Raw genomic sequence first — 17,652 nt, forward strand, 5'->3', positions numbered from 1 at the left:
TTAGCAATATTGAATTAATACCAGTTGAATTAAATTCTCCTCCCTGAGAGATTTAAGCCTTTTTCCTGCTTTTTCACTTGCCATAACCTCCAATCTATTTCCACATAACCCATTTTAACCTGAAATCCCAGGGAAAGACTTTCCTGTATCTGTTGCCCAACTGTTAGAGTAGGTTAGTTATACAAGAAGGGATTGAGGACAATAAAACTCAAGTTAAGGGTTAGAAGTTACATTTAGGTCGGGTGTCCTGTAATTTTTGAAAATAATATTGAGCTGAGAGATTTTGTTCCTCATTATCTTGTAAAAGCTACTGAAATCCAAGGCCTTGTTATAATTTACCTGCATGCTGGGTGGGTGGAATAGCAGGCTTAAGTGAAAGGGGAATTAAGTAGGACGTAGAGAGGCAAGTTTTAGTACAGGCTGTCGACAAATATATGTGACCTTGGAAGTCACCGCCTCTCTGGGACTTACTTGTCCCACCTGTAAAGTGAAAGAGTATAAATGGTCTCCCAAGTTCACCATAAATTCTGACATATCATGCATCATCTCTCCAGAAGCAGCTCATTCTAGGAAGGAATTTTCTATTGTTCCACTTGATCTCAGAAGAAACAGAAATGGTGTAAAAAAAACCATACCAGGTGTCTTTAGCTCCATGGCCAGTGATAACTGATAATAATCATAGAAATAATCTGGACAATCCAGGGATTATCCACATCTTACGGGCAAGACCTGAAGTGGAATGTGATACTGGAGAATAGTCTTTTGAGTGGGACAGACCTGAATTCAAGTCCCAACTTAGCCATGTACTAGTTATGGAGCCATGGGCCAGTGGGTCTGTTATTTAACTTCTTTACCCTGGGTTTCCTTGGTTGTAAAAAACTGGGGCTCATATCTATGTTGTAGAAGTAGCCTAAGGATTAAATGAAGCAGTTCATGTATCACACCTGGTGTTTCGGCCTTGAAGAAATGTCAGGTCATTTTCCCTGTTCCGTTCAATCCTTCACTTGTTAAAAGTACTTTCACAGATACCCACCTGTGCCTATAAAACTAATTCATTTGCTCCTTACCACAAGTTGGGATTTGGAGAACGGGCATTTCTGTGGGTTAGACTAGCTCAGTAACTTTTTGGTAGGACAGTGTCTAGAGCAATGAGCATCTTCTCTGAGTCTAATGCAGTGGTATCTGGTTGTTAAAGGTGACGGCCAGCTCCAGGACAACAGAAGGGCAAGGCTCAGGAGGGAGACATGGGACTTGAAGACACATCGGCCACATAGTACCTAAAAGGAATTCATGATTGAGCTGGTAGTGCAATCCAAGACTCTGGCCATAGAGACCCCTCAGCAACCCCCCAGGGAGCTACAGAATTACTAAGAAGTTCTGTGACAAAGTATGAAGGAATATCTCTGACCACATGGACATTCTGACATTCATCTAGGCGTCACTTGGGTTCTGACATATGATTGTGGGCCAAGGCAGCCCACCAGTGTTGGATAGTGTTGTATTTATGGTCTTAGCCAACTATGTTTTCTCCAGTCTCCCAAAGCCTGCTCACCTTCGAGCGGAGTGTGAACACTCAAGCATCAACTCCTTCAGAGAGGGCCCAATGTCACCTGGCTGATTTGTGGTACAGCTGACCTGGAATCTGATCATGAGGCTATGGTCACCAAATCCAAAGCTTTTTCCAAGGTCACCTGGGTAATAAAGGGAAATGTTATCACTAGAAGCCATGACTCTCAATTTGTGAGGAAGCACTCTTTTGGGGATCAGGCCTTTCATTAGATGACTGTAAATTTTGGAACAGTGTTTTAAAGAATTCTGGACAGAAATCAAAGAAATTTCTTTATTTAAGCTTTATTTAGTTAACTGGTTAGTTTTGCAGGGCAGTGAATAAAAGAGTCTCCAAAAGACAGGTATCAGTCAAATGGAAGTAATATCAACAATAACACTACCCTTTAGTGAGCACCTATTGTGTGCTCAGTTGTGGAATAGCACAGTGGTTAAGAACACTGAGCTCGATTCAGACTATTCAAATGTTTGGATTTGAAATCTTGGCTTTCCCATCTAACTAGCAGTGTGACTTTGGGAAAATTACTTAACCTGAGCTTCAGTTTCCTCATTTATAAGTTGGATAATAGTGCCTACTGATAGTATTGCTATGAAGATAAGAGTCATGAGAAATGTTCTGCAGAATAGTAAGCGCTATCAAATTCTCACTGTTCAATACGTAAAACCTGGAGCCATGCTCAACAGTAAAAGTTAACAAGAGTTAACTAGAGCAATCCAATAAGGACACAGCTCCTTCAGGAATGAGGATTTGGGTCACCTCATCAGGAAAGGTCCTGGCATCCACACCTTCCCCACATCCCATGAGCTTGAGGGACAGCTGGCTCTTGGGTTGGAGCAAGTGGTTCAGGCCTAAGCTTATCAGCCATGCTTCTGTACTTACTGGCTCAGAGATGGGCAAGTGACCCACTTAGGGCCCATGAAACCAGACGGAGGCCTGCTGGGAGCTGCTGGAAAGTTTTCTTGCTTTTCTAAGAGGAAGTTTGAAGGAAACCCGGTCTGTCTCCCCAAATGCAAATGGGGAAGCATATAGCCCTTGAAGTTGTTGCCAGCAGTCTCAGAACTATGAGGGGGAGCCAGCCTCAGCATAAGGCCAACACCACAAAAGGCAGAGAGAAGAGTTGGAGAGAAACAGTCCTGAGCGATCCTGTCAACCTGCTGATCAAACCAACCCTGAAGCCCACCACACTGTTAGCTTTTCAGTTCTTTGAGCTAATGTATTGTTTGTGTTCAAAGCCCTCTGCGGTGGGTTGCCTATTACTCAAACATTCCTGTTACGATAGGGAAGGCTCTGCAAGTGATGGTCACAGGCTCCTCACCCACAAGTCACTGTCATACACCTTCTAGGAGAACAAAGAGAAATGTAAAAAGCCTAGGTCTAGGAAAATGTTGACATGACACTTGTGAGCTCTCAATGGAAAAAGCCAGGTGAAGAGGAGACTTCAGAGACAGAGGTAGCCACACTTCCCTGCTTGTCACCCGTGGGCTGCATGTCCACAACTGTACGCATAATTTCTCCGTTCACTGACTCTCACGTACCAAAACGCAGACCACAGCTAAAGCTCCTATGTGAGCAGGACACAGATGGTTTTGTATGTAAAGAGGATTCTTCTCTTCTCATGGTAAGTCCTCAAAGGCATTTGGGTCTCCCCTGGATAAATGTCTAACACATACGTTTCAAAATCAAATATTATACAAACCAAGGTATCTTCAAATTCAAGCAGTGCGTCAAAGTGACAAACGCTGTTCTGTCAAAAAGGATCACTTTATTCAACTACACATAACATATATAAAAGCAAGCAAAATCAGGATGTTTTCCTCAGCCATCCTTTCCACATTTTGTGTAGTTTTAGTGAACTATAAACCACTGTTTTCTTCATGCCTAAAAGACAAAAAGAAGAGATGGTTAGAAAGTTGGGGCTTGATGACCAGATACTCTGCTAGAGCTTCCATGATATTCTCATCAGAGACCTGTCTTTGGAAGGCAGCAGTGATGGGCTGATTGGTGGGGCCCAGGAGACCCTGGGAGCCGAAGATGATTAAGGATCACCATGGTCAACATAAGGGGGAGAGATTCTGATTTAGGCATTACTGCCACAGTGACATGAATGCCAAAGGTACCTGAGTTAATGGGATAAGTGAATCTTTCGAGTTACGAGCCTATTGAGTCTATCGTCAGCCTTTGACTTCAGTAGCTCTTTTAAAAACGAGAAAGGATGGGGCACCTGGGTGGCTCAGTCGGTTAAGTGGCTGACTTCGGCTCAGGTCATGATCTCGCGGTCCGTGGGTACGAGCCCCGCGTCGGGCTCTGTGCTGACAGTTCAGAGCCTGGAGCCTGTTTCAGATTCTGTGTCTCCCTCTCTCTCTCTGACCCTCCCCTGTTCATGCTCTGTCTCTCCCTGTCTCAAAAATAAATAAAACATTAAATAAAAAAATAAAAACGAGAAAGGAAAACAAAGACAAAACGCTGCATGTAAATGGACATCCGCAGCCCCCCTTCTGACTCCCAGTGCCTGCATCCCAACCACCCCCAGTTCCCTGCCACTGTGTCACTGAGTACCCCACCGGCCTGCCCAGAACAGGTATCAGTTCCATCCTTATCCGTCTGTTCACTCCATCCCCCTTTCAGATTCCTTCTGCAGAAGTGCCTTCCTGGACGCCCCAGGCCGATTCAGATGCTGCTCCTCCTGGTCCCACAGCACCTGTGCTGGTCATGCGTACAGCACTTACCACACTGCGTGGTGCTTGTCAGTTTACTGAGCTGTCCCTCTGCCTAGACTGGGAGCTCCTTAAGGACAGGGAGCATGCCTCATTTGTCCCTGTATCCCCATCATCTAGTACAGTGCCTGGCATATGGCAGGTATTCGGTAAACGTTTTTGAAATGATGTGACAGATGCACCTCATCCAGATATGTGACCTTCTAGCTCCCCACCTACTTAATCACAAGTACCTGATGAAACCGGAGGAGAGGCTCTCTGGGGGCCAATGGGACAGAAGTAAAATGGGATAGAATAATGGGATGCTATTTGTCTGTCAGATCTAATAGGATCCAATTTGCAGACGGTATTATGGGCTCAACTTCCTTTGTGCTGAGGATGAGATCATTTAGTCTGTGTTTCAGGGTGTGGCCCAAAGATTCCAACAGTCTTTTTCATCATGAGATACAAATTGTGGTGTGTGTTGCAAGTCTGAAACACACACTTCTGACAGTGCACCTTAAGCTTTGTGGATGAGTAATAGGATTAACTCTGGAGACTCCTACTATGGGGGTTTGAGTGGTCTCTTGAAAATACCTGGGTGTATTACCTGGAAGCTGCCCAGTCCACTCAGAACCTTCAAAGAAGCTACTGCAGGCAGTGGTGGGTAAAAAGGCAGCATATCAGGAAAATTGTTAGCGAATACTTCTATAAACTCTGGCCCAGCTTTTCTAGTGATTATTTGCAAACTGACATAGCGTAGTCAAGAAACTCAGAGCTCCTTTCTCTGCCTCCGCCTCTTTTAATTTTCTCCCTGGAGCAACCACTTTGGTGAACCTCACCCAGTTGAGCATTGAGACTGGAAACTTATTACGTAAGGTTCTTTTTTTTAATATTCCAGCCGGAGCCAATCAAGACACTAAGCAGAACACAGGTGGTGCATACAGTAAGGTTCAACATAGCAACCCCAGGGCATTGAGTCACAGCTAGAGGAAGACGCATCAACCATGGTTAAGTCCCAGCGCAACTTCACAAACCTTACGTACAGACTCCTTGGAGCATAACATTTAAGGTAAATACCTAAAGTACATGAGCGTCACCATGTAGCCATGTTTTGCTGCTACTGCACAGAAACCTCTCTTCGTTGAAAACAGTCTCTCCCTTTGATGGCTCTGACAGAGTGAGTCTCAGAAAGACTGCAGGAGGGAACTGTGTTAGAAAGAGCACTGGAATAGGAGTCAAGAGACCTGAAATCTAGTTGCAGCTGGACCACAAACTTACAGTTTGTGACTCACTCTCTCTGCACCTTGACTTTCCCATCTGCAAAAAGACTGGTTGGACTAGTTCAGGGTTCTCTAACAACGTCAGTCTGTAGGAAAGTGAGGAGGAAACTGTAGGAAAGTTTGCTGTCTGTGTGCACGTGTGCATTTCTGTGCAGAGTGTGCAGTTTTTGTCAGATTTTCACAGGGAGCCAGGATTTGCAGAAGGTTAAGAACCAACAGATTGGAACAAAGAATTCTTTCGGCCTTAATATTCTAACTGCAGTTCAGGTAGAAGAATAACAGTGCATGAGGTTGGGAGTGGGCAACATTTCCTAAACAGGGCACAAAAGCTGCTCCCATAAAGGACATTGATAAACTGGACTGAAAAAAATTAAGAGCATCTTTTCATCCAAAGATACCATCGAGTAAAGGATCTATACACTTAAAATTATAGAAAGCTTATAGAAGAAATTGAAGAAAACACAAAGAAATGGAAAAATATTCCATGCTCATGGATTGGAAGGACAAATATTATTAAAATGTCAATACTACTCAAAGCAATCTACACATTCAATATAATCCCTATCAAAATAACACCAGCATTCTCACAGAGCTAGAACAAATGATTCTAAAATTTGTATGGAACCAGAAAAGTCCCCAAATAGCCAAAGTAATGTTAAAAAAGAAAACCAAAGCTGGAGGCATCACAATTCCAGACTTCAAGCTGTATTACAAAGTTGTAATCAAAAAGAGACACAGAGATTAATGGAATAGAATAGAGAACCCAGAAATGGACCCATAAATGTGTGGCCAACTAACATTTGACAAAGCAGGAAAGAAAATGGAAAAAAAGACAGCTTCTTCAGCAAATGGTGTTAGGAAAACCGGACAGCAACATGCAGAAGAATTAACATGGACAACTTTCTTACACCATACACAAAAATAAACCCAAAATGGATGAAGACCTAAATGTAAGACAAGAAACAATGAAAATCCTAGAGGAGAAAATAGGCAACAACCTCTTTGACTTTGGCCACAGCAACTTCTTACTAGACATGACTCTAGAGGCAAGGGAAATAAAAGCAAAAAGGAACAAGTGGGACCTCATCAAAATGAAAAGTTTCTGCACAGTGAAGGAAACAATCAACAAACTAAAAGGCAATTGACAGAATGGGAGAAGATATTTGCAAATGACATATAAGATAAAGGGTTAGTATCCAAAATCTATAAAGAACTTATCAATCTTAACACCCAAAAAACAAATAATCCAGTGAAGAAATGGGCAAAAGACATGAATAGACACTTTTCCAAAGAAGTCATCCAGATAGCTAACAGACATGAAAAGATCCTCAGCATCTCTCATCATCAGGGAAATACAAATTAAAACCACAAAGAGATACCATGCCACATCTGTCAGAAAGGCTAAAATGAACAACTCAGGAAGCAACAGATGTTGGTGAGCATGTGAAGAAAGGGGAATACTTCTGCACTGCTGGTGGGAATGCAAACTGGTACAGCCACTCTGAAAAACAGTATGAAGGCTCATCAAAAAAATTAAAAATAGAGTTACCCTGTGACCCAGTAACTGCACTAGTAGGTATTTATCCAAAGGATACTGGAGTGCTGATTGAAAGGGGCACATGTACTCCAATGTTTATAGCAGCACTATTGATAATAGCCAAAGTATGGAAAGAGCCCAAGAGTCCATCCACTGATGAATGGATAAAGAAGACGGATAAAGAATACCTAAAGTACATGAGCATCACCATGTAGCCATGTTTTGCTGTTCTGTATATATACAATGGAATATTACTCAGCAATCAAAAAGAATGAAATCTTGCCATTTGCAATAATGTGGATGGAACTACAGTGTATTATGCTAAGCGATAAGTCAGTCAGAGAAAGACAAATATATGATTTCATTCATATGTGGAATTTAAGAAATAAAACAGAAAGGAAGGAAAAGTAAGGTATAAGCAGAGAGGGAGGCAAACAATAAGAGACTCTTCAATACAGAGAACTGAGGGCTGCTGGAGGGGTGGTGGGTGGGGGCATGAGCTAAATGGGAGATAAGCATTAAGGAGGGCACTTGTTGGGATGAGCACTGGATGTTATATGTAAGTGAAGAATCACCAAATTCTACTGAAACTATTACTACACTATATACAATTAACTTGGATTTAAATAAAATTAAAAAAAAATACACCATCAAGATAGTGAAGTGACAACCACCACGTGGGAGACTTTCGCACTATGCATATCAGACAAAAGACCTGTATCCAGACTTTACAGAGAATTCAGTAAGAAAAGGTAGACAATTCAGGGGCACCTGGGTGGCTCACTCAGTTGGGCGTCCGACTTCAGCTCAGGTCATGATCTCACGGCTTGTGAATTTGAGCCCCACATCCAGGTCTGTGCTGACAGCTCAGAGCCTGGAGCCTGCTTTGGATTCTGGGTCTCCTCTCTCTGCCCCTCCCCTGCTCGTGCTCTGTCTCTCTGTCTCTGTCTCTCTCAAAAATGAACATTAAAAAAAAATGAAAAACATGAAAAGATAGACAATTCAGTAGAAAAATGAGCAAAAAAACTAGAATAGGCACTTCACAAAAGAGGATATCCAAATAAACATGGAACAAACGCCCAGCTTCGTTAGCCATCAGAAAAATGTAAATTAAAACTCCAATATGATACCACTACTCACCCCTCAGGGTGCCTAAAATGAAAAAAAAAAATAGTATCAAGTAAGGAGGAGCTGCACCAGGAGCTCAGTTAGTGGGAGTGTAATTTGGACAACTATTGGGTAGTATTACCAAAGTTGAACATTCACATACTTTATGATCTTGTAATTCCACCCCTAAGTATGCACCCAGGAGAAATGCACAGGTTTGCTCACCAAAAGGCAGGTACAGAAACATTCACAGTGGCACTACCTATAATGGCCCCAGAGTGGAACCAACCCAAGAAACCATTAACATAGAGTGGGTAAACTGTGGTATAATCATACAGTGGGCTCGTGGCAATGAGGATAAATGAACTATTGCTGCTCCCACCACCATGTTGAATCTCATTGATCTAATGGGGAGTGAAAGACACAGGAGACTACATATTTGCTTAAAGTTCAAAATGGGCACAACAGAAGCATGGCATTGGAAGTCAAACACTAGTTACTACTGGAGGAACAGTGACCTTGACTGGCACATCGTCTGGGGGATGGTTCTGTTCTATTTCTTCATCTGGGTCTAGGTTCATGAGTGTTCACTTTGTGAAAATTCACCAAATTTCTGATATATGCATTTTCTGTACATATGGAGATCTTTTTTCTACTACCAAAAGCCTCGAATCTTTGATTTATTCGGTCACTGAAATACACTGAGCCAGTATTTATTGAGCATCTATATAATACTAGACACCGAGCTAGCTGTTGGGAATACTGGTATGGACAACAGTTATGGTTTCTGCTCTTACAGTTTACAATCCACAGAATTCTACTTGGCTTACCTTAAGTCTACTTTTGGTTTCTTCTCTCTTTCTATAGAAAAGGATGGTGATTTAGGAAGTCTGTATTTAGAATGTGTCTTGGGGGAAGACATTTAGAACCACCGTCATTGTCTTTGCTCCTTCTCCAAAGGATAAAGATGGAATATCTCTTTAGATACCGTGTCTTTAGACAGATTCTTATCTACCTAAAGTGAGTCATTATGGATTTTGATTAGTATCTAAAGTCAGACCTGTTTTGGAAGCATATAGAAATCTACTTCAACATATGGCTCCTAAGGTTTTACTTCTGTTGATTTCTAGCTTGTTCCATGTGACCTGCAGCAAAGTTACTCACATGTAAGACCATGAATCCCTATGTGACTTTAAACAAGACGGGTCTGATGACAGACACGGTTCTCCAGGAAGCAATGTGAGACAGAGACAGGAGTAGGTTGTGAGAGGGCTCTCCGTTCCCATAATTCTACTTTTCAGATATTTATGAGGGAAAATCAGCAAGCCCCCAAACAGTCTTCCAATTATTTTCCAACCATAGACATTATCTACGAAGAAAATCTCTTGAAGCAGAAGTACAACTTATTTTAAGGACTCTTGGGTTAAATAATAAGCTGGAAAAAAAAAAACCCCATAACTATTATACGTTCTTCTTATTTAATATGTAGGTACCAAAAAATGGAAGAAGTGTTTTAGTAATAAGAAATCAGAAGCAGAGGATAATCAATGATCATTCTATCATGTTCCAGGAAAGGGCTGGTAAGGAACCCCTCAGGTATGTCAGAAACTTTTTAGGAACAAGACTAAACCTTGTTTAGTTAATTCAGTTGAATCCTTTGAAGCTAGAGAGGTAAATAGGTATCTGTCTCCAGAGTCAATTATGACTGACCAGGAAGTGAGGTGGGGAAAAATAAAGCAAGATTTCAGAAATTAAACTCATCATCCTCCCTGACTGCCCCCACCTCTGGGAATGGCAGCAACATCCATTGCTTTCCAAGCCAGAAACCTGGGAGTTCTGTTTGACTCCTCTCTCTCCTTCACTTCCCATGTCCCTCCAATCATCTGGAACAGGTAACTTGCCCTCTCAATATTGTGTACATCTCTCCTCTCTGCCTGCAATGACCTGAGTTCAGACTGCCTAACTCCTCCACTGACTGGCTGCAACCAGAGCTAATCAGTTTCCCGAGCAATAGCTTTATCTCCTTTCCCTCTCTTCTCTATTCTCTGTAGCCATCGAGGTCTTGCTACAATCCTTCAGTGGCTTCCCTCTGCCCTCAAAATAAACTCTGAATTCCTCTGCCTGGCTTTTCAGGCCCCCCTTCACTGGCTTCTGCTTACTTCTCATCACTATATTCCACCATCTCTCTCTTATTCCCATACCAGAATACTGAAGCAGGTTGTTAACGGGAAGGCTGCTGCTGATCAGCATATGACAGATTGTGGGGCGCCTGGGTGGCTCACTTGGTTAAGCGTCTGACTTCGGCCTAGGTCATGATCTTGTGGTTCACGAGTTCGAGCCCTGCATCAGGCTCTGTGCTGACAGCTTGGAGCCTGGAACCTGCTTCGGGTTCTGTGTCTCCCTCTCTCTCTGCCCCTTCCCTGCTTGTGCTCTGTCTCTCTCTCAAAAAAAAAAAAAAAAAAAAAAAAGAATATGAGAGGTTGCTTAGCTGGTCTTCTGTGACCAGTCTGAGATGTGATGCCATCTGCTGCCACCATGAAAAGAGGAGCAGGCCAGTATCAGGAGACTAAATGGCCTTTCACTTCTCCTGAGCTGCTGGTGAGTTAGTCTAAAAGGGGAAAACAGTGTTTGGCTTTGGAGGTAGTAAGACCACATGAAAACAGGCAATCGTGCTATCGAACAGTTTGTTAGAAAAGGCAATCCTCTGGGCTGGTTATAGATGCCTGGCCTCTATCTTTCCTAGGAATAGAGTGAAATTTAGACCTAGACTCACCCAAGTTTATAAAGCACCTACTAGGTACATACTGGACCCTCTCAGAACATGTACTGAGCTGGGTATTAGTAACCCCTCCATTTCAAGGAAGAAGGGCTAATTAACATACCAAGGTTACAGAGGCAACAAATGAATAACTGCAACACAAGTCCAGGTCTTCTGACCCGAAGCTTAGCTCCTTGGTTAGCTATGTACCTCTGAAGCTAAGCATATTTCAATATAAAAGGTATTCATTAGCTAAGGGGGAAGTCTGAACCTTCCTTTTCACCCCTCCCCCCCAGTGGGAGGCTATGAAGGGAGGCATGAGAATGGCTAATAACGAATACAAACTCCATCAAATACGCTGGGATTCTCACCTGCACATGATGCACCAGCTAGCTGAAAAACTGAACACAGGTAGGACTTGGTGGATTTTGTCTTAGTGCAGCAAGCAGAACAACAGCCATGACCACAACAAAAGGACTTCTAAAGAACAATGTACAGAAGCATAGAGGTTCAGAACCTTGATGTGAAAAGAGAGGGAAGACAAACAGTAAACCAGCCACTCAGGCCCTTTTGTTTGTAGTTTACTCCCACTGGAGACCTGGTTAATGGGTGGGCTCGTGCCATCTGAATATGACAGTGCAAAGACGCATATTCTAAGGAGGGGTCACGAAACCTTTTAGGTGATAATAGCAAAAAGGGAAAGACCAGGCACAGTGCTGGATGTGTTTATATATCCTACGATGTAATTTTCACAAGCTGGTGAGGCAGGTTTAATTATCCCTATGAAATTAAAACTCAGAAAAATTAGGTAACTTGCCCAAGGCACAGTACTTAAGTTGGAATATGAACCCTAGTCTCTGGGGCTCATAAACCCCTGCCCTTGGCCTGGGCTGCCTTCATCACAGCCCCAAACCACCGTAAAACCAGAGAAGCCAGAGTGTGAGGTCAGTAAACCCATAGACCTTGAAGGGATGCCCAACACTTTTCACAATTTCTGCACCCTCAGAGCAGGCTGCATACATTCTGTTACTCTGGGCTTCCACAATCCGATAAGGCATCTTTAGAAAGGAAAAGGAAGCAGGCAGTGAGCACTCAGGGGAACCAGCACTGGGCACTAGGAACGGCCACAAGGAAACACCGGGCTGTGGCTTCTGTTAGGTGTCACCCACTGCCCTCTGCTGGCCACTGGAAAGAATGAGTGGAAAGAGGACCAAAGATTCATTTCAGGTTGATGCTCAAGATGATGATGGATTTAGAAAAATGCTTTATTAGAGAAAAATTCAAACTATAATAGAATATTACAGTATGTCTCATTTCTTCACCCAGCTTCAACAATATATCAACTCATGGCCAATCTGGTGTTATCTACCCCTTACCCACTTCCCTCCACCATGTTTGATTTTGAAGCAAATCCCAGACATCCTGTCCTTTCATCTGTAAAAATTTTAATTTAATTTCTAAAAGAAACATTTTAAAACATGATCACAACTAAAAAAAAAAATCCATGAATCTAATAATTCTTTAAAGCATAAGAGGCTCAAAATAAAAAAAAAATAAAAAAAAATAAAGCATTCAGCCCCACCCAAGAAGCTGCAATCATGCAAATCACAGATTAATAGCCTGAACCACCCAAGCAAACAAAGACGCCTCATCTTCACCTTGCTAGGATAAGCCAGCAGGATCATAGATTAAATATCTTAATTGGAAATGCAAAGCTATACACTCCTGAGTGGTAGCAAAATCTTTAGCTGAGTAGATTTGGCACATGTGCTACTAAATCTTTGTTGAATTTTTGGCTGAATCTTCCCAAAGATTCAGAAAGGCAACACTGTGTCCTCGAGGCCAAACACTGTGTTGGGTATCCAGGCAGCTGGGGTGAGAGGTTAAGAGGTGTGACCACACCAGCTTCCTGGCAATCTCAGCCCAGGGATCAGAATCAGGCTGGAAGATTACTCGCTTCTCTGGGTTAGCTCTGTGCCATCTATCCCTTGTTACTGCAAATTTATACATCTAGTTTATGAACTCCTTGAAGGCAGGATGGTGTTGTGTTCACTTCTGTATCCTGCATGGCTAGCACATGAGAGAGGCTCAGTAGATGGTCACATCACAAAAGACTGAACTAGGAAAGTCCATCATTTGACAATACCAAGTACTGGAGAAAATGGGGGGGAATGAGAACTCTCCTTTACTGCTAGTAGGACTATAGATTGATACAATCATTCTGGAGGGCAGTGTAGCAATATTCAAAGCTATGTTCAAATGCTTAGGCCCATAAGACAACAGCAGGATGTTTAAAAAAAAATGTTTTTAAATGTACATTCAGAGAATAAAAAACAAAACAAAACAAAACAAAACAGAAAGAGCTCCTGGAAATTAAAACATATAATAGCACAAACAAAAACCTCAATAGAAGGGTTGGAAACTACAGTTGAGAAAATCTCCCAGAAAGCAGAGCAAAAAGATAAAGAGATAAAAACAAAAACACAGATGAAAGAAAACCAAAGGGCTCTTCAAAACCAAAGGAGTCCAAAATCTGAAAAAAAGGAGTTCCAGAAAGAGAAGAGAGAAAACAGATGAGAACTTAAAGCAACAATAAAAGAACATTTTCTTATATTCTTTTTTTCTGAGTTTCCAAAATGAAAGGGCAATGAGTACCCAGTAAAATAGATAAAAACAGATTCATTATCAAAGTATATCCCTGAGAAATGTTAGAGCCCTGGGGCAAGAGAAGACCTAATCGGCTTCCAGAAAGAACACACATGAAGGACTGAGAAGCAGGATGGTGTTGGGCCTCGATAGCAATCCTCAAGTGGGAAGACAATTGGAATAATAATATTGAAATTCTTTAAAAAGTGATTTCTATCTCTCTCCAGCCTAAGTGTCAATTCCATGTGAGGGTAAGCTAAAGATATTTCGAGTTGTATACGGTCTCCAGAGTTGCCTCCTTGCATCCTTTCTTAGGAAATGACTGGATGGCGTGCTTCCCCAAAATGAGAGCGGGCACCGCAAAAACAAAAGGCACAAGAGTCAGGAGACGGGATCCCTCTCGCAAGACACGGAAGATGATCTACGTGGGAAAAGACAGTGGTGCAGGGAAAGCAAAGCGTATGATGTGGCTCACCTATGAATCACAATAGCAGAGTCATATGCTGTAAACTCAGGCAACTGACTTCGTCGAAGCAACTACCTTAGGACCAAGGGATGGGAGTGGTGAGTATGCGGGGCAGGGTGGGTGCGAGAGCCAAATTCTAACCTGCCAGAGCGAGCAGTCAACAGATGATGCCTGGAACTGAAACGGAGGGAGGCAGCAGCATGCACCCACTACAGAGAAAACGGGCAGGGCAGACAAAGCACCCATTACGGGTCTCTGGAGAGAGGCAGTGGGGGGAAGGGCAAGGTACTGCCGCTTTTGCAACAATATGCACAGGTAACTTTCAGAAATCCAAAAGCCAGGGGACAAGCTGTATATGAGGAGTTGTTCAGAGAACTGAGAGGGGAGCAAGGCTTCCAACATCACCTCCCATGGTTTGACTTCTCTAGACCAGATGACAGTTCCATTTTGTCTGTCTGTACGCCATTGCTATGTCCTAGTTCATGCCCATCAAAATTCAGCACTTCAGAAGTACTTGCAGGATACAGATAAAGCTTTATGTTTTAATCAGGAGTGCTGAGGCCACTCAATCCAGGAGGCACATCAAGCATAGATTTTCCAAAGTTCTTACCGGCAGTGAAAATGCCTTTGGTGCTCTGTTTCATACTAGAAGGTCTCACAATTGCTGAAAGCCCTGTGAGAAAAAACCAACAAGGAGGCCAAAAAAGTCAGATGTTAGTCATCTTAACACTTTTAAAACCTAAAACTAAATGTTCTTTCCAGTTATCCAGTAAAATGAGCAAATCTATCTCTGTCCTGGTGTCACAGAATGACAGTGGGAAGGGTATCAGGATTAAGGGCCAGAAGCCTGGAGCCGCCGGCCATGTCACCAACTTGTGAGCACAAGCAAATGCCTGGTCCCCTCTGGGCCTGGTCCTCCTCACCTTTATTAATAGGGGGTGGATTAAGTCACCCTCAAAGGTCATTTTATGACTTTAAATCTGCTTAAGGCTGCTGGTTCTCAACCCCAAGATTTGAAATGACTTAAAAGAAAAACCCCAAAGTTTCTGCCTAGGAGAAGAGCTTTCATTCTGAAAACATATACAGGACTCCTGTGACCAGAATCATGTTAAAGTGGGAAAGAACAAACAATATGCCTCCTCACTCATCTTCAGAATAGGTACATGGTAACCTGAATGCATGCTCTGACAGCTCGGGGCAGGTCCCCGAGAGAGTACGTGGGTCCGCCCACTGGAGTTAACGCTCAGTACCGTCACGGTCAAGAGCATCTAGCGCAGGAGCCCGCATCCTTGAGGAGTTCATAAAATACGTACTCAGTAAAACAGGAAAACATGGTATGTGGGGGAGGGAGTTGTTTTCAATCGTAACTATTTCTTTACTGACTGTCTTTCTACATTATCTTTAACACCTCCAAAAGGAAGTGGATCTCCGAAGATAAGATTTTTGGGTAAACATGAGGAAGGCTCTGGGGATAATATGTGGAACATATTACGGGCCACATCAGAGGGAATCTAGTGAACACACAGAGACACATCGAAGGGGAGTTGGCTGATGAAAACTGTATTCCTGATGTTACAAAAGCACTAAAAGTTACCAGTCTCCTTCCTTCTCAGACCACCGTGAAGAACACAGAGGAGTCTTTGGAATAACTTCTAGAAGTTATGCTCTTGGAACCAAAACAAACATTGTTTCCCCCTTTGACAGTGATTTAGGACCCAGGAATCTGAAAACAGAAGTACTTACGCCACCCTGCTTCAAACAAATGACAATTTAGATTTGGAAAAACCCCAGATTGTTAGTGCTTTCTTCTTCCCTGAGACAATCTGTCTCTTGATCTCAATTAAGCAAAAAGAATAAAGAATATGTCTCCGTCACAAAGTTTGCTTTTTACCCACGGCCAGCACTTCCTCAACGTTAAATTCATAAACATACCTCGTCGCACCACCTCTCCACAGTCTGGATCATGAGCAACTTGTAATAAAGTTTCTTCCACATCTCTGTTTTTTCCAGGAGGGTCCATAACATGATTTATTTGTTGTTGTAAGGTTTTGGGCAATGTCATTAGCTGAGTGAATTGTCCTTCTGGGCTTTTATCTATCTAAGGAAAAAAAAAAAAAAAGATAATATCTATGGTAAGTTCTTTGAATTCTATAAAGATTCAAGGACATATGGCTTTCAAGTCACACAAACATACATGAACCCATACCCTGGGCGGCATACTAAGGAGACTTACTCCTTTTCTGAAACTGAATGCCTAAGAGTTCAGATCCTATGTTCCTTCAAAAAAGCCACTTCTTTTCCTATCATAGTCCATTTTTACATGAGAAAAGAATAGAAGCTTCTTTCAAGGATCAATTTCTCACTCTCAGTTTTAAAATTTCTATTTGTCTTAAATCCAGCAGTTAAAGGAAGTGAGGCTACAGTTAACATTCACTGAGGTTCAGCAAATCCAGGCACTCAAACTCTCTCTCCATTTTAAACAGAGGGGCAGGGCGCTGAGTGACACACCCAGGATTATACAGCCAGTAGGAGAGAGGGGTGCTCTAACCTCGTGTCTCCTGCCTTCTGGGCCTTTGACTTACCATGCTGTGTTTCATAAGCTGTAGGAATAAATCGATGACAAGGACTAAGCTTATTCACTTTTAATCTCCCAGCACACAGGAGGTAGTCAAAAAACATTGGTTGAATAAAGGAATGTATACCTGCATCAATAAAACTTAGTTGTCATTATTTCTTACCTAGGATTAGGTAAGAAATAGAAACCAGGGGTTTCTATTCCCAAGAATTCTAAATACATCAAGTTGAAAGACAAATACAGAAACAAAACATACAAAACTATGCATCAGACTTTACTGTGAATCAAAAGTTAGCCACAGAGCCGAGGCCACACCTTGCTTCCCTAACTCCAGTTTAATATACTTTGCTTCATGGAACTAAGTTTTTACAAAATCATGTAAACATTGACTGCCTGCCCAGGTGAGAACCAGTAACCCTGCCCTCAACAACTCATCCATTATTTTCCAGGTAAGAATCTGTCTTGTATTCTTTCAACAAATGTTTAGGTTTTAACTTTGACTAAGAGAACAATAAGAAAAAAATTAGACAAATGTATTCAGATTCAGATTTTCCAGATATGACTAACATCTTAACAATTAGAATTCACTCATTCTACCACCTTTTTTCATTCCACAAGTATTTGAGTATTAATGCCTGGATTTTCTAGTTTTCTATAAAATTAATGCAAATAAGAAGAAAATACTATTATCTTGTGGCTCCAGTAAAAGTAAAGGTTTTTTTTTAACCTGAATATTTCATATTCATCATTAAGATGGTTCTAAATTCACAGGATTTGACCACTGTTCAGCTTTGCTTAGACAAAGGACAAAAAATGCGGACATTTTTGTAGATTTGCTAGAAATAACATTTATGGACTCATATTTTGGGGCTAAGAATTGAGATTAGCCAAAAAGACCTTATATTTCTCTAAGGGTTTATCTATGAAACTTTCAGGAATTTCAGAGATGCCAAATGGCTTGAGTAATATGAGGAATTAAAAAATAGTATTTGCAGGGCATCTGGGTGGCTCAGTAGGTTA

The 17,652-nt window shown here is 42.0% G+C and overlaps 1 protein-coding gene across 6 annotated transcripts in view; it reads right to left on the reverse strand.

Moving 5' to 3' along the window:
• Positions 1 to 3,309: 3,309 nt before the first annotated feature.
• Positions 3,310 to 17,652, reverse strand: part of TAMM41 (TAM41 mitochondrial translocator assembly and maintenance homolog) — a 49,260-nt gene continuing 34,917 nt past the window's right edge. For 4 of the 6 annotated variants that reach the window (XM_060631783.3, XM_060631785.3, XM_060631788.3 and 1 more), the window contains 3 exons: positions 15,990 to 16,155; positions 14,668 to 14,730; positions 3,310 to 3,445 (listed from right to left, as the gene is read on the reverse strand). In XM_060631783.3, coding sequence (XP_060487766.3) covers positions 3,369 to 3,445; positions 14,668 to 14,730; positions 15,990 to 16,155 — 306 coding nt within the window. In that variant the 3' untranslated portion in view covers positions 3,310 to 3,368. Of the gene's footprint in view, positions 3,446 to 11,316; positions 11,426 to 14,667; positions 14,731 to 15,989; positions 16,156 to 17,652 lie in introns of all 6 variants that reach the window. The other 2 variants (XR_009609845.3, XM_060631786.3) reach the window with 2 other exon arrangements.

Source organism: Panthera onca, chromosome A2, assembly GCF_046562875.1.
Source record: "Panthera onca isolate mPanOnc1 chromosome A2, mPanOnc1 haplotype 2, whole genome shotgun sequence".
In the NCBI taxonomy this organism is placed as follows: Eukaryota; Metazoa; Chordata; class Mammalia; order Carnivora; family Felidae; genus Panthera; species Panthera onca.